Source organism: Giraffa tippelskirchi, chromosome 11 (assembly GCF_054371585.1).
Source record: "Giraffa tippelskirchi isolate mGirTip1 chromosome 11, T2T-mGirTip1v1.2.pri, whole genome shotgun sequence".
Lineage (NCBI taxonomy): Eukaryota > Metazoa > Chordata > Mammalia > Artiodactyla > Giraffidae > Giraffa > Giraffa tippelskirchi.
In genome coordinates this window covers 3,727,365-3,753,465 of record NC_137285.1, presented here as the reverse complement: position 1 = coordinate 3,753,465, position 26,101 = coordinate 3,727,365, and the positions used below count along the sequence as shown (strand labels likewise).

Here is a 26,101-nt window from a genome sequence, read left to right as displayed (position 1 = left end):
TTTTCCAGGCAAGAGTACTGGAGTGGGGTGCCATTGCCTTCTCCGATCTTCCATACATCAGGTGAGAAATACCCAAAGGTTATATCACTAACCTTACACATGGTGACAGCCATTAGCAGCCAAGTGTGGTGATCCCAGCACCAGGGTTGCACCCTCCCAGCAGCGACCCAAGAAGCCCTCACAAGCACAAAACTGGAGGCCTTACCTGAGGTCTCCAGCAGCCTAAGCCATGCATGTTTTAACTCTGAGCATACCTGTTAAGGATGATTTTCCATATTTAATATGACACTTGGAGTGAGTGAGTGCAGGGAACCTCTGAAGTGCTGCCACAAAAGCCAGTTTCAAAACCAGTTATTTGGTGTAAAGAACCTGGGGTTTCTGAGCCCACAAGCTTGGGGTGGAATCCAGCGCTGCGCCAGCTGAGCACCTCCTCAGCTGGAGCAGAGCACCGGCCCCAGGGTGGGGGCCGATGAGGAGGACCTAGTAAGTGCTCCCCGCCCCTCTGTCCATGAAATGAGGGGACGCTTCCACTGCTGGCGGACACTGGGAATGGTCAGAGCCAGATGGGCTCCTGACTCACCATGTCGTACAACTTGAAGACAGCCGGGCCTGCCCTGGGTCTTCCACCTAAGACAGCCGGGCCTGCCCTGGGTCTTCCACCTGACAAAGGTAACATTCGGAGTTTACTTACTATAACGTGCAATTGTGTCACTACTTGAAGACTTCAAAGTTCATATGAACTTTAAATATATTTTAATGAATGCAGGTCTGGAGGTGCACTGCTGCTTTAGAATTCTACAAAAGCAATGGGAAAGAGGGTCCAGAGAAAAACTGCTTGTTGGAGTTGAGGTGGCCTCAGTTTGCTGAACAGCTGGTGAGTTTTAGCTTCCTGACCGAAGACTGCACAAGCCGTGAGATCACAGAGCGGCCGGCTCTCCTGGCTGAGCGCAGGGGAGGGAGAGGGAGGCGGGCCTTGCCTCTGCACAGCCTGGATGTCTGAGGCACGGGCCTGGGCCAGGTTGTGTCTCCTACTTAGCAGGTGAGCCTAAGGTTGGAAAAGAGTGACGACCCTTACCTTCAGCTCACCCTTGCCATCTCCAGTGCCAGAGGAGCCTGGGTGGATGAACATACTTAAGGCTTCGTCATCCAAATGAAAACAGATGTGAGTTCATTATAAATGGTTCCCCTCCTGTACTCTGCCTGTTGGACAATCATCCCCTAGAACTGGAGGTCTTTCAAGTCCCCCTTAGATGCTGGTATTTGCTGACACTCTACTGGGGCGGCTCCCAGGTATGAAGTTCCTGCCAGCCCTGGGGACCCGACCTGGGTGACATTTCTGTTCTTTCATTTGACTTGATAGGCCAGCCAGCTGCTGCCTCAGACTTCTGTACCCGACACGTATGTTCTCTGGGGTCCCCAGGCACCTTGCGTACCTGCTGGCTCTTCTGCCTTTGCTGCGGCTGGCCTTCGGGGCTGTGCCAGACTGTCCTGTCCTTGCTCCTGTGGGGTGCTGCTGTTCCTGACATTCAGTTCTCTGCTCTCCTTCCACACATGCTTCCTTGGAGGCTTGTATAAATCAAGGTACTTTATTAACAACAGTTCCATCTGTGTCTCTGCCAGAAATGCAGTGGAGGCCTCCTTCCCCAGGGGCTCGGAGAAGCTGTTAAGGCATCAGGTGTTCCCTGAGCCAGCGTGCCGGCCGCCTCACACAAACAGCCTGTGCAGCCCGAGGGGCTAGTTCTCAGGGGCCTGAGGACCCCGCTCACCCAGTCTTCTCAGCTGGAAGGAGGCTGACCCAGAAGGCCTGCAGCCCGGGCCTTGTCGCTAGTCCTCTGTGTGCCGGGTCTAAGGCGCTGGGATGTCGCAGTTCCTGCCCAGTCAGCCTGGAGCAGATGTGAACCTGATGCCCCTCTGCCTTCCTCTTCCCCCACGTCCAGGTAGGAAGTTAACCATCTCTTTCCAGGCGGTAGTTGAATTCCTCCCCAAAGCCCCACCCACCTTAGGGAAGCTCAGTCATAGGAAGTTCTGACCCACACTAGGCAGGAATGAAGCGTGGCAGCTAAAACCGCTGCCCACGGCTCCTGGTGCTGCCCGAGGCAGGGAGGGCGAGGGGGCGTGGGCGCCTGTGCCTCTCCTTACCTGGACATGCTGGATCACCCTTGCCTCTCATGTCCTCCACGTAGCTCTGCCCTCTAGACTTTCGGAGATCACTGCCAAGGCCTAAAAAGCTGAGGACAAGAGCCTGGGTGTCTGAAGTCACCTGCTTGCCCCTCATCTCTGGGGCCCTAACTGAGACCTCAGCTTACACTTTGCTTCTGACAGCTCTGGATATACCAGCTGACTCACTCTTTTAACAATTAATGAGACCGGTGGTTCTGCACAGCCTTCTTTAGTGACTTAGATGCATCCCTATCCCAGGAGATAACATGGCATTTCTGTCTCTGGCACTGCCGTCTTTTAGGGAAGACTGGGCAGATAAAAGATCCTCATTATTCAGAAAGAACTGGGACCTGGAAAGCCCTTTTAGAGTTAAACCACTGTAAACAGAGACCAAAGTTTCACATAGTAAATAGTGAAAAAGGCTTGATTGGAACAAGTATCTGTTAGTAAAGTGTATTTGCAACTATGAGCTAATTCTTAGAAAAAGAGTATTTTATATATATATATTTCCGTCCTAAAGTTATGATTGTACAACAGGACATTGTTTCATGTTTGATTTCCACAGTACAGTCAGCCACAAGGGTGCTTTGAGTCAAGGCCTGCTCCGGTTTTCCCGAGAGCTTCTCTTCAGCCCCGTGATGGCCAAACCGCCTGCCGTGCAGCTTCTCCCGTGTTCCTGGACCTCCTTCTCAGTCCTCAGTGGCCAGGGGCTGCACTCATGTGCTAAGTGGCAGCAGACACAGACTCCATCAGGGTAGAGATGGCTCTTAGCCTGAAGAAGCCAGAGCTGGGTGTCTGCCTAGGCGTGTGCCTGTGTTTGTGTAGCTCTGTGCTGCCCTGATCCAGAGATCATGGGACCTGTGTTCTAGCTCTTTCGCTGATTTAGGCTGTAGCTCTGACCATTCCAGTCTGTTCTGATTCTCCTCTGTGGGGAAGTTTGTCTGGTTAACCCACAAAGCTGTTGAGGATCCAATGAGGAAATAGTCATGTTTTACAAAGTTAATTGCCATGCAGCCTGGGGGTTAGCATCGTGAAAGCTTGCACTTGAACTTCTGCTCTGCTGGAGTGCCCCCCCATACCTGCTTTCCCATGTCGTCCAGAGTTGGAGTGGGCAGGAACCCTTGTTTTCTAGGCAGGCGGCCTGCTCCAAGGCAAGGAACTCCTCTCACCTGTACCTGCCCAACCAGAGGGAGAAGGGAGATGTGTCAGGCTCTCGGTGCTCACAGGATTCCTGGCCGTCTCTAGACAGGATGGTTCCCAACGTGAACCAGCTAAGATCCAGCCACTGGGGGGTGGAGTGTGACCGAGGACAGTTTCTCTGGCTGGGTGGCTCTGCCCGGGGAGCCTCACTTCCAGGGCAGGTGAGGGCTGAGCCACAGGCCGCCGTCTCACCTCCATTCTGGGCAGTGGCGACCCCTGAACTTCCCAAACACAAACCTCTTGATGTCTGCCCGTCTTTGAAAAGGAGAGCCACCAGAGGTGCCCCTAGGGCAGTATTCTGCTGTCAGCTGCCCTGCACCCCCTAGGGAGCAGAGTAGTGGGCTCAGGTAGAGAAGGTGGGGCAGTTGCACCCCTGCCTGCTAAATCCCCTGGCCATAGCCTCTGGCAGGCGGAACACCTGCCCTCAGAGGGGAGCTGCACTCCTGTAGTCCGAGTAGGGGTAAACTTTCAGAGGGGCCCTCCGGCACCCCTTCCTCCACAGCACCGCCAGCCCCGCTCCCACAGCCCTGTCTGAGCTGGGAGTCCCTCCTACCTGCCCACCGCTGTGCCCAGGGCTGCGCCTGCTTCTCCCCCGCCCTCTCTGCTCCAAACCCCCGTCACCTTGGCAAGTCCTCCAGGACAGCCTCACCCGAAGGCAGTGAAAGCACACAAGCCAAAAACAGCGCGCTGTCCACCAACGGGGCAAGGGCTCAACAGTCTGAAACGTTCACCTGCAGAGTATGACAGGGCAGTGGGTGAAGGAGCTAGTTACATATACAAACACATGGATGAATCTCATGTTACACTGAATGGAAAAAAAAAAAATTATGTGCTGTATGATTCCATTCTTTAAAAGTTCAAAACCAGGCAAAAGTGTTATCTCAGGTGCAGAGACACGGTAACTACAAAAGCCAGGGCCCTGGCCATCTCTAGAGGTTGGAGAGTGGTGGGTTTCACCACTGCTCATCTCATAACTCATCAACCTCTGCAGATTTTTAACGTACTCTTCTAGTCATGTTATTTTACAAAGTTAAAACAACAACCCAGTCCCTCCATACCTTGGGCTTCTCAGGGCATCAACCCCTTGGCGTGCACACCTCTCCCGTGATGGATCAGCCTCCGTGGAGAGCTGTCAAGGCCTGAGAAGCGGAGGCTCAACCGCTCAGGGGGCTCTGGGTCGACAAGCGGAGGGCCACTCATGCCCCCCGGGGGTGGGCTTGTCCGGCCCTTACTGCCGGCACTTCCTTGCCCCAGCCTGACTGCATCCCCAGAGAAGTGTGTGTCAGTCTGGAGCACTGGCTGCAGCAGCCTGTCCCTGAACGGGTCTTACCTGAACAGGATCTGCTATGATGAGTTGCCCCAGCGCCATAGGTCTAACTTGAATCAGGTGGGGTACTCTTGGTTTCCACTGTTTGTTTATATAATGTGGTCATCTGTCCACTCACCTGGAGTTGGTGGGGGAACATTACAGGGATCCCCTCCCCTGCCACGCCTGGAAACCTTTGATTATGTACAGGGATAGCAGTCAAATAGCAAAATACGAACCCCTCCTTCCTGTAAGGCACCTCAGTAGATGAGGCAGAGAGAGCCAGAATCCTGCGTGTGGGAACCTGCAGCAAGTCAGGAGAGGGGTCCCTAGGGAAGTAATGTGTGAACTAGGGCCTGAGGGATGAAGAGGGAGACAAGAAGCCAATTCGTTGAGCATGTACTGTGTGCTAAGCCACTTTCGTCCAGACGACCATTGTTTAAGGTAGCTGTATCATCCCCATTTTATGGATGAAGTAGCTGAGGCTCAGCAAGGTGAAGAGCCCTATCCAAGGTCGCTCAGCTAACCAGCAGAATGAGGACTTAAACTCCAGTCTGATGATCCAAAAGCCAGGCAGTGAGGCGGCTGCTGTCACAGACAAGGCCAGAAGTGGTGGTGGCCTCAGTGGATCCAGAGAGAAGCAGACGTGCGGGCCCAGCAGGGACCTGGAGGGGGAAGTGACAGGGGCAGGACGTGCTGCGGGTCCACCTTGATCAGCTGGACAGACAGCATCCCGCTGGATCATTTACTGCAATGGAGAATGAGGGGAAGGACAGAGGTTTAGAGGGAAAAAATCATCTAAATTTGATATATTCTACTTCAGTTTAAAACCTGATGAAATGAAAATAAACCCAGCACAATCCCACGCCTAGAAACTCCCTCTCTTCATGCCCCAGTCCCAGTGTTCTCTACACCCGTTCCTGGCCCTCCTCCCGGCGTCCAAGGCACCCAGTTCTTTTGTGATCCTCCAGCCTTCTAATACCTCACCCCAGGCAGGTCAGAGCTGGGAGGCCCACCAAGAGGATGCTGTCCTCGGCCACACCATCTGCCCCCTGGCACCCCCGGCTTTGTTCAGGTGTCTCCTGACGCTCCCTCCACTGCAGAGGCTCTGCCGGGGGGAGGAGCTGCTTGTGTGCCGAGCTCCTCAGGGTGGAGTCTTCCAACCCCTTCCCTCGCCACCAGGGCCCAGAACGTTCTGTGTGCGCCCAGCCTCCACAGTCACAGGGACCTTGTCTTGGTCTAATGCGCTTCTTTCTACTGCAGTTCCAAATATATTCCTACTGTATATAACAAGGGGCCCCAAGTTTTCATTTTGGATTAGGTCCTGCACACTGTAGCTGTCCTGTCCCTGTACGGTAATGATGGGAGACCCTGAGTGGCAGGCAGCCTTTCCCAGCTGTGGGAGTGAACCTCATTTCTAGCTAGGAAGGCCCACTGTTTTAAATCAGAAGGAAATAAAACAAAAAAGAGCTCACTTACTTTGTTTCTATGAAATACACAGTTTTATGTGCAGTTTTATGTTTCTTCATGGGTAATAACTTAGGAGGGAACCTTGGGAATAGAATACAGAAATAACAAATTATGGGCCATTAACCGTGGTTAATTGTTTCTTTATAGCCTAGTGTGGAGGCGCATCTGGGTTGCTTTGCACTCGCAGTCACAGGTAGGGAAGGAGGTCTGCTTAAGTATAACCTAGCAGCTGGTGATCCCAGCCTGGCTCCCAAAGCAGAGACTGCCGTCAAGGCCTCACCTCCAGTTAAATAGTGTTTCTCTCACAAGCCGACTTATTGAGCAATCATGGACCACTTACCTGAGGTCCCTTAGGCTCTCAGGTGTGGAGGAGGTCCACGTGTTGTCCGGGCATCCAGCAACAGCTTTTGGGGTGTAACCCACCCTGTGCCCAGTAAGCTGGATGAGTCTGCCACTCAGGCTCCAAACAGCTGCGGGTCCTTGCTTACTTTAGTAAACACCTGTTGAAAAGACAAAATGAATTCAAAAAGTGTTGGACTCTGCTCAAGAAAGGTACAGAAAAGCTCCCCTGGTTATCACCGTGGGCCTGCCCGTCCTGATGAGCTAATGGATGAAGCACCAGGACCGCTGAGTGCGAGTCCTCCCAAGTCAGCCCCCCAGAGCAGTCACAGTAGAGACGGCATGAGCACAGCACACAGAAGAGAAAACCCACCCCCACGGTCCTTCTCTCAGAGACACAGCCAGCATCAGTCCAGACTGGCTGTGGACGGCTTTCTGGAAAGCACTCGGTCATCCTGTTCCCTCTGTTGAGCTGACCCACGTAACTCAGTGGTCCCACCCCAGCAGCATGGCTGACCTCCTTCAGTTCACAAAATACAACCCAGGTTCCTTGCTCTGACAGCAGCTGGCTCCCAGGCATACTCAGCTGTTCTTCACCCCATGGACCTTCTCCCCTAACTCTTCTGTCTCCTCTCCCCCAACTTCCACATTTCTATTACTGAGTCCCTGTCCTTGCCTGATCTGGGGGACATGGAGGGGGAGAAATAAGCCCAGTCCCCAGCCTGAGCTTTCCGCCTACTGAGTCCATGGGTTACGCAGACCTTCGTGGTAAACCCCGAGGAGGGCTGTGATGGGGCTCTGAGCCCCCAACAGGGGGTGGCTCTAGTTTGGGCATCAGGAAGGGTTTCCCTGAGGAGGGTGATTTCTGTGGCAAGCAAGAGGTGGTAACCAGGCACCAACCAGGGGGCAGGAGAGGCTGTGAGGAGCGCACACCGAGGCCAGACCAGCAGGGCAGTGGACCCGGAAGCAAGGCCCTTTAGGGGGAGGCACTGTAAGGCCAGTGGGGCTCAAGTGCAGGGGGCACAGAGGGAGGTGGGCTCGGCTCAGATAAGTGAAGTCTGGGCTCGAAGAGGATGGTCTGTGTCCCTAGAGCCATGGGAAGCCCCCGGGGGACTTTCAGTGGGGAGAACACCGGAGTTGTGTTTTCAAGAACCTTCAGGAGGAGGTACAGAGCCTTCGTGCTCAGGCTGCGAAGGGAGCAGCCACACAATAAAGAAAAGTATTTGCCCTGCAGAGAGGGGAGAAGAGCACGGGAAGGACGACCATGCCACCTGCTGCAGGGTTTGTGTGCTCAGAGGGAGGTGTGGGCTGGGGCTGGACGCGGGAGAGGGAGGCAGAGCAGAAGCAGGGGACGGGCACGTTCTCGCTCACCCCAGAGAGAAGAGGTGGCCAAGGACTGAGCCGAAGGCCAGGGAGGAGAAGGGAGCTGGCAAAGCGGGCCAGGAGGAAAGGAAAAAGGGAAACAAAGCAATATGCTGACAATCTGTAGGGAAGAACGCAGTTCAGCAAGCGCCAACCCTGGAGGATAAACCGAAGCCAGCGCCATGGAGAGAAGGGAAAAGAAAGGCGAAGAGGAAGCCCAGAGGGCAGAGAGGAAGCCCAGAGGGCAGAGAGCCCGAGCCCTGGGAGCTGCAGTGGGGGAGGGGGCCTGGAGGCTGGCGGATCAAGAGGGCCCTCAGTAAGGAATTTGGACACGATCCTGAGGGCCAGCAGAGGGCTGTGAGAAGTTTCTGTTTAATTAGAAACAGGATCTATGCTCCGTGTAAATAGAAACAGGATCTATGCTCCGTGTAAATAAAACAAGATGAACCCCCTCCTGCAAAAAAAAAAACTCTAGCAACAAAGAAAGGTATATGTTAACAAGTGAAAGTTCTGCCAAATGCCCCTCCTTCGGTGTTATTCCAGACCTCTTGCTGCCACTCACCAACATCGTTAGTTATGTGCAAACAGGATTCCGCTACATATAATCTCTGCACCTTTCCTCATTCGGTCAGCACCCATCTTGAGTATCCTGGGTGGATACACGCAGATGTGCCCACGGGTTTGAACAGCTGGATCGTCCTCCACAGCCTGTGGATGTACTTGTGTCCTAGGATGCTCATTTATTTTCTTTAACCTAAAATGGCTGTGGAGGTGCATAAGGAGAGGAGTGTTCTGCGGGGCGTTAAGTCCCAGGTTGGTTCTGCCATTAGGTAACTGGCTTTGGGGTGACACGGCCCCTCCTGGGCCTCAGTTTCCTGGTTTACTGTGTGCTGGGCACTATTATATCATAAAACAAAGTGAGTGTTGATATTTCTCATCGATGAAGGGCTTTAGGTAGAGGACTGTCATGATTAGATTTGTGCTTCAGAAAGATCACTCGGGTTGCAGTATGAAAAATTGTTTGCTCTTCTCATTCACATTTGTCTTACAGTCTGTCAAGGACTAGTTCAGTTTCCCTCTTCCAAAAGTTCCCTCTCCAGCACACATAACCTCTTAACTGGAATTCTCCTCTACCCGGTTCTCCCCTAGAACATAAAACCCCTAGAAGTTGAGAATCGTGTTTTTCATCCTTGCATGCGCCACAGGGATAAGTCTATACAAGGGCTTAATAAATCTTGGCAGAGTTGTCCATGCACTACAGAAATCATTTTGGTCGACAAAAGAAGGAGTAACTGAGCCACTCGATACTTGTTTGGGACCCAAGCCTCCTTTTGATACAGAGTTTTATCCACAGGCCTCGAGATGCGTATGATTAAGCACTACAGGAGGTATTTTCCTGGCTCTGACCTGCCCGGAGTGCTGATGTTGAATAAGACTGTCTGGAAAGACGCTCTAAAAACCAGCCAGGTGTATTGTCCTTGTGCTTTAAGAAGATCCTGCAATTCGGAAGCCTGAGAGCTTCCTTTTCACCTTGCACAATATACTGAGAGCTTTGCTTTCACTGGACTATTGCTGAATAGGAATGAGTGACCTGCTTTTTCTTCCCTTTGAAAGTTTTGCTCATTAAATACAGTTTTCTTAGATCCATGCAGTTTAGTGTTATGGAAATAAAAAGCTTGTATCGAACACCTGCAACTTGAAGATCAGTTCTGTTTCATAATTTAAAATAACTTACAAAAATGGAAACAAATGGGACCCAACTAAACTAAAAAGCTGTTGTATAGCCAATGAAATCAAAATTGAAATGAAAAGACAGCCCACAGATGGAAGGAACATCTGCAAACAGAGCGACCGACCAAGGGGTCAGTCTCCAAAATTCACAAGCAGCTCATGAAGCTCACTGTCAAAAACACAACCCAATCAAAAAATAGTCAGGAAACAAAGAAAAAAAAAACGGTCAGAAGATCTAACCAGACATTTCTCCAAAGAAGACATACAGATGGCCTACAGCCACATAAACAGATGCTCATCACCACTAATTATTAGAGAAATGCAAATCAAAACTGTAATGAGGTTACCACCTCATACTGGCCAGAATGGACACCATTAAAAACTCAACAAATAAGAAATGCTCGAGAGGGTGTGATGAAAAGGGAACCCTCCCACACTGCTGGTGGGGGAGTAGATTGACACAGCCACTATGGAGAACAGTATGGAGGTTCCTTAAAAAACTAAAAATAAGAGTTTCCATATGACCTAGCAATCCCACCCTTGGGCATATACTCAGACAAAACTATAATCTGAAAAGATAGACGCACATCTATGTTCATAGCAGCACTATTTGCAATAGCCAAGTGAGTGATGGGAGCAACCTAAATGTCCACTGACAGATGAATGGATACAAAAGATGTGGTGTGTGTGTGTGTGTGTGTGTGTGTGTGTGTGTGTGTGTGTGTGTGTGTGTGTGTGTGCGCGTGTGTGTGTGTGTGTGTGTGTGTGTGTGTGTGTGTGTGTGTATAAAATAATGGGATATTACTCAGCCATAGAAAAGAATGAGATAATACCATTTGCAGCAACAAGGATGGGCCCAGAGATTACCCTACTAAGTGAAATAAGCCAGAAAGACAAACACCATGTGAAATCACTTATATGTGGAATCTAAATACAGTACAAATGAACAAATCTACAAAACAGACACACACACAGAGAACAGACTGTGGTTGTCAAGGGGGTGGATGAGGGAGGGAGGAATTGGGAGTTTGGGATTAGCAGATGCAAACTATTTTATATACATATATATATATATATATATATATGTGATGGTTAAAAAAACAAGGTCTTACTGTGTAGCACAGGAAGCTGAATTCAATATCCTGCAATGAGCTATAATCAAAAACAATATGAGAATATAGATATGAGTCATTTTGCTGTACAGCAGAAGTTAACACATTATAAATTAACTATACTTCAATAAATTTTTTTAAAAGAAATCAATAACAGGATGTAATGTGGGAAAATCACATAAATGTGGAAATCACACAACACACACCAAAATCACCAAGAGGTCAAAGAAGGAAATTAGGAAATTCAAGGAAAATTGGGAAATTCTTTGCGATAAATGAAAACAAGAACAGAGTGTATCAAGCAACTCCATGCAGCTGAAGCGCAGACGGAAAGCTACGGCTATAAACGGTACCCTAAAAAACCTCTCATTAATTACTAACCATATACCTTAAGAGGATTCCCTGGTAGCTCAACTGGTAAAGAATCCGCCTGCAGTGCAGGAGACCCTGGTTCGATTCCTGGGTCAGGAAGAGCCCCTGGAGAAGGGATAAGCTACCCACTCCAGTTTTCTTGGGCTTTCCTGGTGGCTCAGATGGTAAAGAATCTGCCTGCAATGCGGGAGACCTGGGTTCAATCCCTAAATCAGGAAGATCCCCTATAGAAGAGAATGCTACCCACTCCAGTATTCTTGCCTGGAGAATTCCATGACAGAGGAGCCTGGCAGGCTACAGACCATGGGGTCACAAAGGGTCGGACACAACTGAGCGACTAAAACTTTCTATATACTAAGCACATACACCTTAAGAAACTAAAAAAGATGTGCAAAATAAACCTAAAGCAAGCAAGAGGGAACAATACACATTCTAGCAGAAATAAATGAAGTAGAGAACAGAACAACAGGAAAAAAAATCAATGAAATAACAAGTTGATTCTTTGGAAAGACCAACAAACTTGACAAAAATGAGAAAAGAATCAATTAAAAGATGGAATGAGAGACATGATAGCCATTCTTATAGCAATAAAAAAAAATAAGAGGATTTTATGAACAAATGTAAGCCAACAAATTAGATAACCTAGGTGAAATGAAAATATTTCTATAAAGACACAAACCACTGAAATGGAATCAAGAAGAAAAAGAAAGCCTGAACAGGCATGTAAAGCAAAAGGACTGAATCAGTAATCAGAAAACTTCCCACAAGGAAAAGCCCAGAACCAGACAGCTTCACCGTTGACATCTACCGAACATACATAAATGAGAATCCACACACTCGTTAAAAACAACAACGACACAAAACGAGGGCCTTCCCTGGGGGTCGAGTGGCTAAGACTGCTCACAATTCAGGAGACGCGGGTTCCATCTCCGGTCCGGGAAGACCCCACGTGCCATGGAGCAACTAAGCCTGCGGACCACAGCTACTCAGCCTGTGCTCTGGAGCCCGGGAACCGACTGCCTGTTGAGTCCACGCGCCTTAGAGCCTATGCTCCGCAACAAGAGAAGCCACTGCAATAGAAGCCTGTGTACCGCAACCAAGAGTAAGCCCCACTTCCCACAACTAGAGAAAAGCCTGCACAGCAGTGAAGACCCAGCACAGCCCAAAATAAATACATAATTTTTTTTAAAAAAGCAATACTCCCCACATCTGATTTACCTTAATTCATGCACTTAACATTCCAAGTTTGTATGCAATATTGTTCTTTACAGCATCGGACTTTACTTTCACCACCAGACACATCCACAACTGAACGTTGTTTCTGCCTTGGCTCAGCCTCTTAATTCTTTCTGGAGCTATTGGTCTGCTCTTCTCCAATTGGACCCTACCGACCTGGGGGACTCATCTGGTGTCATATCTTTTTGCCTTTTCATACTGTTCATGGGGTTCTCAAGGCAGGAATACTGAAGTGTTTTGCCATTCCCTTCTCCAGTGGACTGTTTTGTCAGAACTCCCCACCATGACCTGTCCATCTTGGGTGGCCCTACACGGCATGGCTCATAACTTCACTGAGGGACCAGAAATTGCCAACATCCATTGGAGCATAGAAAAAAGCAAGGAAATTCCAGGAAATATCTGCTTCATTGACTATGCTAAAGCCTTAGGCTGTGTGGATGACAACAAACTGTGGGAAATTCTTACAGAGACAGGAATAAGACCACCTTACTTGCCTCCTGAGAAACCTGTATGCAGGTCAAGAAGCAAGTTAGAACCAGACATGGAACAACTGGCTGGTTCAAAATTGGGAAAGGAGTACATCAGGTTGTCTATTGTCACCCTGCTTATTTAACTTCTGTGCAGGAGTACATCATGCAAAATGCTGGGCTGGATGAGTCTCAAGCTGGAACCAAGACTGCCGGGAGAAATATCAACAACCTCAGATATGCACATGATACCACTATACTGGCAGAAAGTGAAGAGGAACTAAAGAGTCTCTTGGTGAGGGTGATAGAGGAAAGTGAAAAAGCTGGCTTAAAACTCAACATTCAAAAAACTAAGATCATGGCATCCAGTACCATCACTTCATGCAAATAGATGGGGAAAAAGTGAAGACAGTGGCAGATTTTACTTCGTGGGCTCCAAAATCACTGTGGACAGTGACTGCAGCCATAAAATTAAAAAACTCTTGCTCCTTGGAAGAGAAACTATAACAAACCTAGACAATGCATTAAAAAAACAGAGACATCACTTTGCCATATAGTCAAAGCTATGGTTTTCCCAGCAGTCATGTATGGATGTGAGAGTTGGACCATTAAGAAGGCTGAGCACTGAAGAATTGATGCTTTCAAACTGTGATGTTTGAGAAGACTCTTGAGAGTCCCTTGGACTGCAAAGAGATCAAACCAGTCAATCCTAAAGGAAATCAACCCTGAATATTCATTGGAAGGACTGATGCTGAAGCTCCAATACTTTGGTTACCTAATGCAAAGAGCCGACTCATTTGAAAAGACCCTAATGCTGGGAAAGACTGAAGGCAGGAGGAGAAGGGAACGACAGAGGATGAGATGGTTGGATGGCATCACCGACTTAATGGACATGAGTCTAAACAAACTCTGGGAGACAATGAAGGACAGGGAATCCTGGCGTGCTGCAGTGTGAGGTCGTGAAGAGTTGGACATAACTTACTTACTGAACAGCAGTACTTCCCAGTCTGCATATTCAGTGCAATCCCTATCAAAATCCTAGGTGCCTCTTTTGCAGGAATTGACAAATTGATCCTAAAATTAATGTAAAGGAGGGGCTTCCTTGGTGGCTCAGTTTTACAGAATCTGCCTGCTAATGCAAGAGACACGGGTTCCATCTCTGATCCAGGAAGACCCCACATGCCACAGGGCAAGTAATCCCAGCACCACAACTATTGAGCCTGTGCTCTAGAGCCTGGGAACTGCAACTACTGAGCCCACAGGCCACAACTTTGGAAGCCCACGTGTCCTAGAGCACGTGCTCCACAACAAGAAAAGCCGCCAGCCCTGCTCAAAGCAATGAAGACCCAGGACAGTCAAAAGTAAATAAACAATTTTTTAAAATCAATGCACAGGACCCAGAATTGCCAAAACAATCTTGAAAAAGAACAACATTGGAAGACGCACACTTCTCTGATCTCAGAACTTAACAAAAGGGTTCAGTAATCAAGACAATGTGACAGTGACAAAAGGATACATATACACACATATATGTGTGGATATATATGGAATAGAAATTTGAGTCGATAAAGAAACGCTCACAGTTTCGGTTAACTGATTTTTGACAGAGGTAACGTGACAATTCCATGGGAGAAAGAGTCTTTTCAACACTTTTGTTCTTGGATAAGTGGATAGTCACATGCAAAAGAATGAAGTTGGGTCCCTACCTCACACGATATATCAAAGTTAACTCAAAATGGACTGAAGGTCCACATCTAAGTATAAAATTCTTAGTGAAAAACCACACTCATATATCGTTATCACCTTGAATTGGCAATGATTTCTTAGGAGAGCAAAAGCACAAGCAACAGAGAAAAAACAGGTTGTATTTCATCAAAATTAAAGCCTTTTGTGATTTGAAGGGCACCATCAAGGCAATCCACAGAATGGGAGAGAACAGTTGGATATCATGTATCTTTCAAAGGACTTGTATCCAGAATATATAAAGAAGGCTTACCACTACCATAAGAAGACAACCCAGTTTTTAAATGGGCATAGGATTAGAACAGACATTTCCCCCAAAGAAATACAAACGGCCAACAAGAACATGAAAAGATGTTCACCATTAGTCAATAGGGAAATGCAAATCAAAATCACAGTAAGCTATTATTTCACATCCACTAGGATAGCTTGAAGCAAACAAAAAATGCCTGGGGAGATGGAAAGGACAAGGCAAAGATGTGGAGAAATCAGAACCCTCATATACTGCTGTAGGGAATATAAAACGGTGCAGCTGGTGTGAAAAGAGTTTGGCAGGTAATCAAAAAGTTCGTATCAGGATTATTTTTAATAGCAAAAAGGTGGTAATCCAAATGTCCACTGACAGATGAATGGAATAGCAAAATGTTGTATACCCGTGCAATGGAATACTATTTAGCCATAAAAAGGAATGAAGTACTGATACATGGTACAACATGGACGGATATCATACTTTGTTTCACTAAATGCAAGATGTCAGACACCAAAGGCTATATATTGTATGAGTCCGTTTATGATGACAGTCAAATCCATGGAGGCAGTAGATTAATGCTGAGTGGCTGCTGACAAGCATGCAGTTTCTTTCTGGGGTGACAAATGTATTTTGGAATTAGTGGTGATGGCTGCACAACTTTGACTATACTAAAACCTACCAATTTGTATGCTTTAAAGTGGTGAATTTTATGTATATATAAATAAATAAAAATTACATTTAAAAAAGAGGATGGTTGGAGTTCAGGCCAAGCTGGCCGAGTAGGAAGACCTGAGCTCACCTCCTCTCACGGGCAGGCCAAAATTACAACTTCACAGAGCAACTCCTGTTGAGGAAGCCAGGACCTCGAGGACCTAGATACAAAGATGGAACCATGTGGCAGGATGGGTAGGCGGGGTGGAGCAGTACAGCCAAGACCCATACCTCTGAGTGGGGGACCCACAAACTGGAAGATGAGCGCTACTGCAGAAGCTCTCACCAAGGAGCAATGGGTCTGAGCCCCACACAGCTCCCCAGCCCTGGGGTCCTGCCCCAGGAAGATGAGCCCACAGAATGTTTGGCTTTGAAAGCCAACAGGGCTTACTTTTGGGAGTCCCAGAGGACTGTGGGAAAGAGAAACTCCACTCTTAGAGGGTGCACACAAAATCTCACACACTCCAGGACCCAGGGCAGAGGCACCAGTGGGTGAACACCAGCCTCAGAACCACCGCAGCCCTGCAGCCTGCCATGGCAAGACCTAGCCCACCTGCCAACAGGCCAGCACGGGCCCTGGGACCACCTGCGCCCCTGCTGCCCACCAGCAGGCCAACACCAGTTCTGAGACACTGCGGGCCTATCGGCCAGCCACCCTGGGGTCTGGTCCCCCCATCCGTGGGCCAACACAAGACTTGGGACACCCCAGATCCTGTAGCTAGCTGTGTCAGGAAATGGCCCTGTCTACCAGCAGACCCACACGAGCTCCAGGATCCCCAGGGCCCTGTGGCCAGAGCCCTGGGAACTGGATCTGCCCACCAGTGAGCCAGCACGAGCCCCAGTAACCCCAGGCCCTCGGCTACACCCCCCAGCAGTTCAACACCAGCTCTGGGACCCTGGGCCTTGCAGTCAGAGACCACAGGACCTAGCGCCGCCTGCCAGTGTGCAGACACTAAGCCCAGGACCCGGCTCCATCCACTGATGGGGGGCTCCAGCACGGTTAGCCTGGGCCCTGACCTCGCCCACCAGCAGGTGGGCACCAGCCCCAGGACAACCACAGCTCCACAGCCTGCCTTGTCAGGACCCAGCCAACATACCAGCAGCAGCTCCAGGACCCCCACCCCAGACCCCATGCATCCAGCCCTGCCCACCAGCAGGTCAGCTCTGGGACACCTTGGGCTCCTCAGCCAGCAGCCCTGGAGTCCATCCCCACCCCCAGCAGGCCAATACCACCTCCACGGGACCTCAGTCTCCTCAGTTAGCTATGCCGATCCAGCCCACTCACCACTGCCCCAGAACCAGCTCTGGGACACCTCGAACCCACAGCCAGCCACATAGGAACTGACCCCACCTACCAGAGGGCCAACACTAGATCCAAAAACCCTGGGCCCACAACTTACTGTCCCAGAAGCCGGCTCTGTCAGTGGGCCGACACTAACCCCAAGACCCGCCAGGGTTCTGCAGCCAGTGCCTCCCGATCAGGCCCTGCCAGCCAGTGGCCAGCAGCCTCCTCCCCCAGCAGGGCCTAGCAACCTGACTGGACTGAGGACCTGCCACATCCACCATACTGCCCACCATAACAGAAGGACCTATGCAGCCTACATGGGGCACCCCCAGAGCACGTGGACCCGGTGAGCAGAGGGGGGCGCAGTGCTGGGACATAGAGGATGTCTCCCACAAAAGGCCACTTCTCAAAACTGGGGAAACAGAACCAACTTACTAGAGACATAGAAATAAATCAGCCAATTAGGCAAAATGAGGCAACCGAGGAACACGTCCCAAACAAAGGAACAAGATAAAACCCAGAAGAACTAAGTGAAATGGAGATACAGGCAATCTACCTGATACAGAGTTCAAAGTAATGATCATAAAGATGGTCAAAGAACTCACAATAAGAATGGATGAAAACAGTGAGAAGTTGAACAAAGTTAAAAGCTATAGAGAAGAACCAAATAGAGCCGAAGAACACAATAACTGAAATTTAAAATACTTCAGAAGGAATCAATAGAAGATACAGAAGAATGGATCAGTTGAGATCACTGAAGCTGAACAGAGAAAAGAAAAAGAAATGAGGACAGTTTAAGAGTCCTCTGGGACAACGTCAAGCATACTAATATTTGCACTGTAGAGATCCCAGAAGGAGAAGAAAGGGGTGGAGACTATATTTGAAGATAAAGAGCTAAACATGTCCCTAACCCAGGAAAGGAAACAGACATCCAGGTCCAAGAAACACAGCGAGTCCCAAACAGGATAAACTGAAAAGGGGTCACTTCAAAACACACCGCAATTAAAATGGCAAAAATGAAAGATGAAGATACTGTTAAGAGCAGCAAAGGGAAAGCAACAAGTTATGTACAAAGGAAATCCCATTAAGTCTACCAGCTGAATTTTCAGCAGAAACTCTGAAGACCAGAAAGGGGTGGTATGATATATTTAAAGTGATGAAAGGGAAAAACCTACAACCAAGAAAACTCTATTCAGCAAAGTTTTCATTCAGATTTGACAGAGAAAACAAAAGTTTTACAGACAAGCAAAGACTAAAGGAGTTCACCTCTAAACTAGCTTTACAAGAAACGTTAAAGGGACTTCTCTAAGCAAAAAACAAAAGGCCACAACTAAAAACATGAAAATTACAAAAATCAAAAGCTCATTGACAGCAAGAAATATACAGAAAAGGTAGTAAATCAATCACATACAAGCTAATAGGAAGGTTAAAAGACAAGCAGTAAAACCAGTCTATATCCACAGTGAGTATTCAGTGGGCACGCAAAACAGAAAGATGTAAAATATGTCAAAACCAGTAATCATGGGGGAAGGGGAATGTTAACTAAAATGCATTTGAAATTAAGAGATCAGCAACTTAAAATGATCATGTATACACACATGTTGTTACATCCAAACCTCATGGTAGCCACAAACCAAAAATAACAGATACATGCACAGAAAAGAAAAAGGAATCCAAACATCAAATCATAAAGGACAGTCATCAAATCACAAGGCAAGAGAACGAAGAAAGAAACAAAAATGAACTACAACTCCAACGAAACAATTCACAGTGGCAGTAAGTACAAACCTATCAATGACCACTTTAAATGTAAATGGACTGACAATTCTAATAAAAAGACACAGAGCAGCTGCATGGATAAAAAAACAAGACCCTTATATACATATGTTGCCCACAAGAGACTCACTTCAGATCTGAAGACAGACAGACTGAAAGGGAGGGGAGGGAAAGAGGTCCTTTGTGAAAATGGAAATCAAAAGGAAGCCAAGGCAGCAATAGTTAGAGCAGACAAAATAGACTTTCAAACAAAGATTGTAATAAGAAACAAAGAAGGGATCAATCCAAGAAGAAAATGTAACAATTGTAAGTACATATGCACCCAACACAGGAACACCTAAATATATACAGCAATATATATTAAGTGGCATAAAGGGAGAGGTTGACAGTAACACAATAATTGTAGGGGACCCCACTTACATCAATGGACAGATCATCCCGACAGAAAATCAATAAGGAAAACATTGCCTTAGGTGACATACTAGACCAAATGGAATGTACATATACATATACAACATTCCATCCAAAAGCAGTAGATAATACAGTTTCCAAGTACATACAAAACACTCTTCAGGATAGACCACATGCTAGACCACAAGTGTAAGTTCAAGAAAACTGAAATTGTATCACGCATCTTTCCAACCACAATGCTATAAGACTAGAAATCAACTACAATAAAAAACTGCAGAAAACCACAAACACGTGGAGGGTAAACAATATGCAACAAATATATGACAAAGGTCCGTATAGTCAAAGCTGTGGTTTTTCCAGTAGTCATATATGGATGTGAGAGCTGGACCATAAAGAAGGCTGAGCACCAAAGAACTGATGCCTTTGACCTGTGGTGCTGGAGAAGATTTTTGAGACCCTTGGACTGCAAGGAGATCAAACCAGTCAATCCTAAAGGAAATCACCTCTGAATATTCATTGGAAGGACTGAGGCTGAAGCGCTAACACTGGCCACTTGATGCAAAGAGCTGACTCACTGCAAAAGACCCTGATGCTGGGAAAGACTGAAGGCAAAAGGAGAAGAGGACGGTAGAGGATGAGACAGTTAGATAGCATCACTAACTCAATGGACATGATCTGAGCAAACTCGGGGACAGGGAAGCCTGGCATGCTACATTCCACAGGGTTGCAAAGAGTTGGACATGATTTGGTGACTGAACAACAAATATGCTACTAAGCAACCACGGAAGAAATCAGAGAAGAAATTTAAAAAACACCTGGAATTGAATGAAAATGAGAATACAACAACCCAAAATCTGTGAGATGTACTAGAAGCAGCCCTAAGAGGGAAATTTATATTTGTACAAGCCTACCTCAGGAAACAAGAAAAATCTCAAATAAGCAACTGAACCTTACACCTAATGGAACTTAAAAAATAAGAACAAACAAAACCCAAAGTTAGTAGAAGGAAAGAAATCATAAAGGTAAGAGCAGAAATAAATGAAATAGAGACTTAAAAAACAATAGAAAAGATGAGTGAAACTAACAGCTGGCTCTTTGATAAGATAAACAAAATGGATAAACCTTTAGCTAGACTCATCAAGAAAAACAGGGCCCAAATCAATAAAATCAGTAATGAAAAAAGAGAAGCCACAATCAACACCACATAAGTACAAAGGATAAGATTACTATGAACAACTATATGTCAACAAAATGGACAACCTAGAAGAAATGAACAGATTCCTAGAAATGTACAGTCTTCCAAGACTCAACCAGGAAGAAACAGAAAACATAAAAAATTTACCAGCAATTAAACTGAATTAGTAATAAAAAAAATCCCAACAAACAAAAGCCCAGGACTAGATGCCTTCACAGGTGAATTCTACCAAACATTTAGGGAAGAGTTAATACCAATTCTTCTCAAACTATTTCAAAAAACTGCAGAGGAAGGAAAGCTTCCAAACACTGTATAAGGCCAGCATAATTTGAACATATCTCAGTTAATTACTTGGATAATTGGGATTCTTACAATAACATATGTGCATTCACTCGATGTGTTTATTGAGTAAGCCCTATATCTAGTCCCTTTTCAACACGTAAAAGATTGGTGGGGGGAATAGCCACAGCTTATTGATGAAATCACACTTTGAATTTTCTCAATGCCTCTTAACTACGGTCTTTCTGAGCTGTGCACTGAGGTTACCGAGGTTAACACAGCCCCTGGCAAATATGAGAATATGACTTCAGAGAAATCTGGCTTTCTGGTATAGCTTTTCTAGGTGTAAGTTACAGCAAACCTCTGAATGATGCCTTCTTGCAATTCTCTCTCCCTTTCATTTTTAAAGCTCTGTTGGTAATTTACTGTGTAATGTCTTACTCACTTTCCAGTTGTTTAACCTTTCTCTTGGCAGGAAGCAGTTGCTTTTTGTTTGTTTAATGAGGAGAGATGTTAGAAAGGCCTGCCTCAGATGTCTTGTATTATTGTATTCAGTTCATGCTAAGATTGTTAAGTATCCTGAATCTTAAATTAGGGATCTTCTCAGTCAGAGGCTATTAGCACTTACATATTTGCATTAGATTAGCATGAACTAAAGGAAGGGGGGAAAAGCCTCTCATGGGGCTGAGTTGGACCATGTTCTCATAGGACTTCTAAGCCAATTTTGCTGTCCTTTTCCAAGCATCAAAACCTGTAGAAAGGGCCTTAAAATATGGACTGTCAGTAGTGTGGCACATCACCTCTCAGATCCATGTACAGATGTACCAAGGTGCAATCACAGAAAGGCAGTTTAAAATCTATTTCATTTGAAATCTTTTCTATTAAATGGTAAACATTAAGAAGAAGAAAATCGTTTTACATGTCAACAAAGTTCACAGCAAAAAACAGAACTAAGTAGCCAAACAGAACATTTCTATAACGTTTGAGCATTCAGTACCTTCCTTGACGTCATTTCTTAGGGCACTCAAGCAGGCAGCAGCCTGTCACCGCACAGCCCCTGTCATTCCCTGCTCCAATTCACTAAACCCTAGGCTTTCCCCGGAAACACACAACCCACGTGGAGATTCTTCTGCCAGTCAGAAAAGATCAATTCAAAGGATGCAGAGATTGATACGCCACTCTAGAGTGGGTATGAATGCCATAATAAATTGTTGCCTACACATGGAATTGTGTTTTAGGTTGATAGCGTGTGGGCAAAAGCAGCAGGAGCATTAAGTTTAGACCTTATATTCGGGGTTTCTTTCATACTGACTGGGTTCTCTGTGGCTGCCAATGAATGGATCAAGTTCAAAAGCTAAAGCCAAGTTGGCAATTTTTTATTTTTGCCTTCCTCTCTGAAAAAATACAATAAATGAGTAAGGTGATATAGCCAATTTACACAGAGGCTTGATGAAAAACTTCAATCATTTGTCTCTCTTTCCTTCTCAGTGATACTTAAAATTCTAGGATTTCAGAGTCACATTCACAAATACTTTTATAAACACCACTGATCAAAAAAAAAAAAAAAAATCACATGGCTACCGTATGCCCCAATGGAAATGAGGATAACATCCTAATGCAGAAATGAGAGGGCTCAAAATAACATATTAACCATGAGTGAGGCACCTGGGATTACGAAGGCAACACTGAGCTTTCAGAAGCTTGTTGCTGACAGGAGTGGAAAGACAGGATCTTACATCTCCCTTTCTTTCCTGGTTCTAAAGTCGTCGGCAAAATGTCTGCTTTTATTGTTTTGAAGTGGCCGAAACAACTGCCATAAAATGTGCAAAGCAAGTTATATAAACACATTCTCCTCCTAAAATGCCACCTCCTTTGTGAAGCTGTCTTGATTCCCCACTCAGAATGTAGAGCTCCCTTCTCTACATGCTATAATTTATACCTCCATTAATGTTTGCAAACTATTTTCTATATGAGTAATGTGTTTACAGGTCTCCTTCTCTTACCAAACTCCCTCTCTCTGAAAAGTTCCACAGCTCAGGGACCAAGTCATTATGTCTCTGGTCACCACAAAGCCAAGCAGAGTTCTTTATAAATGGTAGGGGCAAAATAAATGTTTGATGAATGAATAAATATGGTGGTGTCAGATTTATGATGGCTGGAAGTTATGATGACGTTAAGAGCAGTTGCTCCCCCACCTCAATCTCTTTTCTCTGTATTTGGCATCGTGATTATGTGCACTGAAGAGGGAGAAAGATTGAGAGATTACATTTTCTATTCAATATGTCTATTCTGATAATGCTCAAGTAAAAACTGTCTTTTGGAAAAATTTCCAGTGTTGAAGTGAATTTGGTGGGGAAGAGTTTCAGTCACTCAGACAAAAGGCATCTCTACTTTCTGTGATGGCAGTGTGCGGTCACACACCAGAAAAAAAAGGGCAAAATACTAAAAGCTGAGAGGACTCCGTAAGACTCTACACACCAGGTGCTACCTACAAAAACTGCCAAGAAGAAGGAAGGAACCCTGAATAGTCTTTGGTTCTCAAAAGTGGAAGTCTCCCTAGACGCTAATGAGGGACAACTGTTTCAGGTGCACAGAGTAAAAGGAGACACATGTGTCTGAAGAGAGAAAAGTCAACTTTAGGCAATGAAAAGTCATCTCAAAAAAGTTTTCCCCTCCATTTTCATTTGTTTCACATGTTATTTTACTACTGGACACAGGATTTGGCAAAACGTTAACAACTGGTTATTTGGAAATTTCTAAACAATGATCACTCTCTCCTACAACGAACGTTTTCTCCTTCCAAAACAAACACGAAACTTTGCTTTGACAGGGGCAATTTCCAATCTCTTAGCACTGAAAGGCATAAAAGAAGATGGAAAATTGTTTGAAATACCATATAGCACTTTTGAGTTTATTCGGCCATTATCCCAAGGGCTGGATTTAATCAAAAGATGAAAAGTACAAGCTCAAAAGCTTAGCTGACAAGAAGCAAGTCTTGGGACTTTTGTGTTTAAGCTGTAAGCCAGGTTCTCAGAAAAGTAATCAGAAACTAGACTGGCTAGAAATAAGAAAGAGCCTTGAAGTGAGAGGTGTGATACCGTGGGTTGTAGCTGTGACTTGGTCTCTCAAAAACCCTGGCGACCTTGAGCAAATTACCCAAACTCTCATCTGTAAAGTTCCTTCACAATTTCTAAAGCCCCTTGCAGCACAGTCAATTTTTTTCAATATTAAAAAAAATTAAAATTTTACAAATTTATTTGGCTGCACCAGGTCTTAGCTGCAGCATGCAGAATCTAGCTCCCTGACCAGGCATGGAACCCCGGCCCCCTGCACTGGGGAGTCTTAGCCACTGGACCACCAGGGATGCATACGTACATGCACGCTCAGTCATGTCTGACTCTTTGCGACCCCATAGACTCAGCCCGCCAGGCGCCTCTGTCCATGGAATTTTCCAGGCAAGAATATGGGAGTGGGGTGTCATTTCCTTCCTTCTCCAGGGAATCTTCCTGACCCAGGGATCTAACCTGTCTCTCTCTCGTCTCTTGCATTGGCAGGCAGGTTCTTCACCACTGCGCCACCTGGGGAGCCTAGCATGATCCATTTTTAATTGTCTAATGTTTCTTAAGTCATCTATTAGTTCATCCAACACTATGAATACTTATTGAATACCTTCAATAAATATAATAAAGGACAGCTTCTGTCCCCAAAGAGTGGTTAAGTCAGTGAGGAAAGTGAAGGCTTCACCCATAGCTGCTAGGTGCTCATTTATCCATTTAAGTTCTAAACAAAGGTCACAAAGGAGCGCACAAGGGACAGTGAATGGAAAGGGGAGGAGAAACTACACGGAAGCTCTTGGGAGGAAAAGAGGGTAATTTATCATTTCAGTCCATCAAACTTATTGAGTGATTACCGTGTGTGAGCCACTGTGTTGGGCACTGGGGATTCTGCGGAGACCTGAAGAGATGAGACCTTTAATGAAGCTTACTTGCATTCTCGGTGGTGAAGAGAGAAAAACCAGTTAACACATAAATGAAATCCAGATTGTGCTTAGTTCTAGGAAGAAAACAGTGATAATGAGAGAGAAGAACGGCATGTGTCTGTGGTGTGGACTTCATCAGCACAGGGAAGGCTCTTTGGAGATGGTGGTGGATCAGCTGACTGAGACCTGAAGGCAGGTGAGAATGAGCACAGCCAGCACAAAGGGGCTAGTGGTCCAGCTAGAGGGAAGCAGGAAAATGCTGGGACTGGAGAGGGCTAGAGCAGAGAGACCATCTGCAGGGTCGGCTCAAAGAGCAGTTACTTTTGGAAAACGGAGAATTAAAGCGGTATGGCTGACCCTTGAACAACACAGGTTTGAACTGCATGGGTCCATCTACACGCTGACTGTTGCCAATAAATACTAGAGTAACTCTACGATCCACAGCTGGCTTAAACTTCAGATGCAAATCTCAGATGAGGGCGGCCGACTACAAATTTACACTGGGATTTTTGACTGTGAGGGCTGTCAGCACCCCGACACCCCAGTTGTTCAAGGGTCAACGGTAGTTCTCAACTAAGGGTGATTTTGCCTCCCAGGGGACATCTGACAATGTCTGAAAGCATTCTGAGTGGTCAAACGATTTGGATGTGAGCTGGGCGGGTACTACCGCTGAGACTGAGAAAACCTGTACTAAAGGCATTAGCTGCCCAACGATGGGTTTTAGTCGTTGTGTTATCAACTCACGGTTTTGCCAACTTGAATCTTTTTTTTAACTGCGGAAACAAATTAAAAATAGGTTTCAAGGGGACTTCCCTGGCAGCCCAGTGGTTAAGAATCTGCCTTCTAATGCCGGGGACACAGGTTCGAGCTCTGGTGGAAGAACTAGAATCCCACGTGCTGCGGGGCTGCTAAGCCAGCCGACCGCAACAAAAGATGCCACAATGACGATGCCACGTGCTACAACTAAGGCCAGACACAGCCAAAAATAAATGAAATAAATATTCAAAAAAATAGATTTCAAGTGACCTGCCGCTTCATCCACTCTCTCAGGAAACCCCACTGCAGAGGTTCTAGGGGCTCTGCGACCCGCTGAGGAACTCCAGAAGATTCTACGTGTGCAGCTGAACCCGTGGGAACGGGGCCTGAGGGGACGCACCCCGCTGCTCACTGGGGTTACCTCTGCCCAAGGGACGAGGTTAGGGGCAGTGTAAGAGGAGTACATATTAAGTGCTTTATTTCCAAAATTACCAACGCATATTAAAAATAACGCAAAGCGGGGTCCACACAGGGAAGAGCTGGAGATGCCCTCAGGCGCGACACCTCTGTGGCCTGGGTCTCCACCGCCCTTCGCCGTCGTCGTCAACCCGCTCCCTCGGGCGCTTGCCTCCGGTCCCCTGCGCCGCCCCCACGCGGGCCCCCTGGCCTCGCCGGGACTCCTCGCTCCCGGCCTTGGCCAACAGGAACCCCGTGGTCCCTCAACCCAGGCCCCTCGCCGCCCGCGAGATGCTCGCCGCTGCTCTCTCACCTCAGCCGGCAGGCGTCTCCTCGACGTAAGGTTTACCGCGCGGAGCGGCCCCGAGCCGAGAGCCCCGTCGAGGTCCGTGTGCGGCGCCTCGAGCTCGGCGCGGGTCGCTCAGGCCGGAGCGAGCCCTCAGAAAAGCGAGAAACGCCGCAGAACCGGCGCCGCGCCGGCGGCCCCAAGGCTCTGCTCGTGGGCTGC

The 26,101-nt window shown here is 47.0% G+C and overlaps 1 protein-coding gene across 4 annotated transcripts; it reads right to left on the bottom strand.

The window, feature by feature from the left end:
* Positions 1-736: 736 nt before the first annotated feature.
* Positions 737-26,101, bottom strand: LOC145526582 (uncharacterized). 4 transcript variants are annotated; one of them, XM_081542659.1, is made up of 10 exons: positions 25,907-26,101; positions 6,477-6,636; positions 6,146-6,217; positions 4,419-5,414; positions 3,982-4,091; positions 3,240-3,335; positions 2,140-2,228; positions 1,767-1,883; positions 1,434-1,660; positions 737-1,045 (listed from the first exon to the last, which is right to left on the bottom strand). In XM_081542659.1, the coding sequence occupies exons 7-10, from the start codon at positions 2,145-2,147 to the stop codon at positions 1,029-1,031; spliced, it is 369 nt and encodes a 122-aa protein (XP_081398785.1). In that variant the 5' UTR covers positions 2,148-2,228; positions 3,240-3,335; positions 3,982-4,091; positions 4,419-5,414; positions 6,146-6,217; positions 6,477-6,636; positions 25,907-26,101; the 3' UTR covers positions 737-1,028. The 4 variants fall into 4 exon arrangements, 3 of the variants coding, with proteins under 3 accessions (XP_081398785.1, XP_081398786.1, XP_081398787.1); XM_081542660.1 differs by lacking the exon at positions 6,146-6,217 and adding an exon at positions 3,598-3,682 and having other exon boundaries at positions 5,194-5,331; XM_081542661.1 differs by lacking the exons at positions 6,146-6,217; positions 25,907-26,101 and having other exon boundaries at positions 5,194-5,414; positions 6,477-6,560.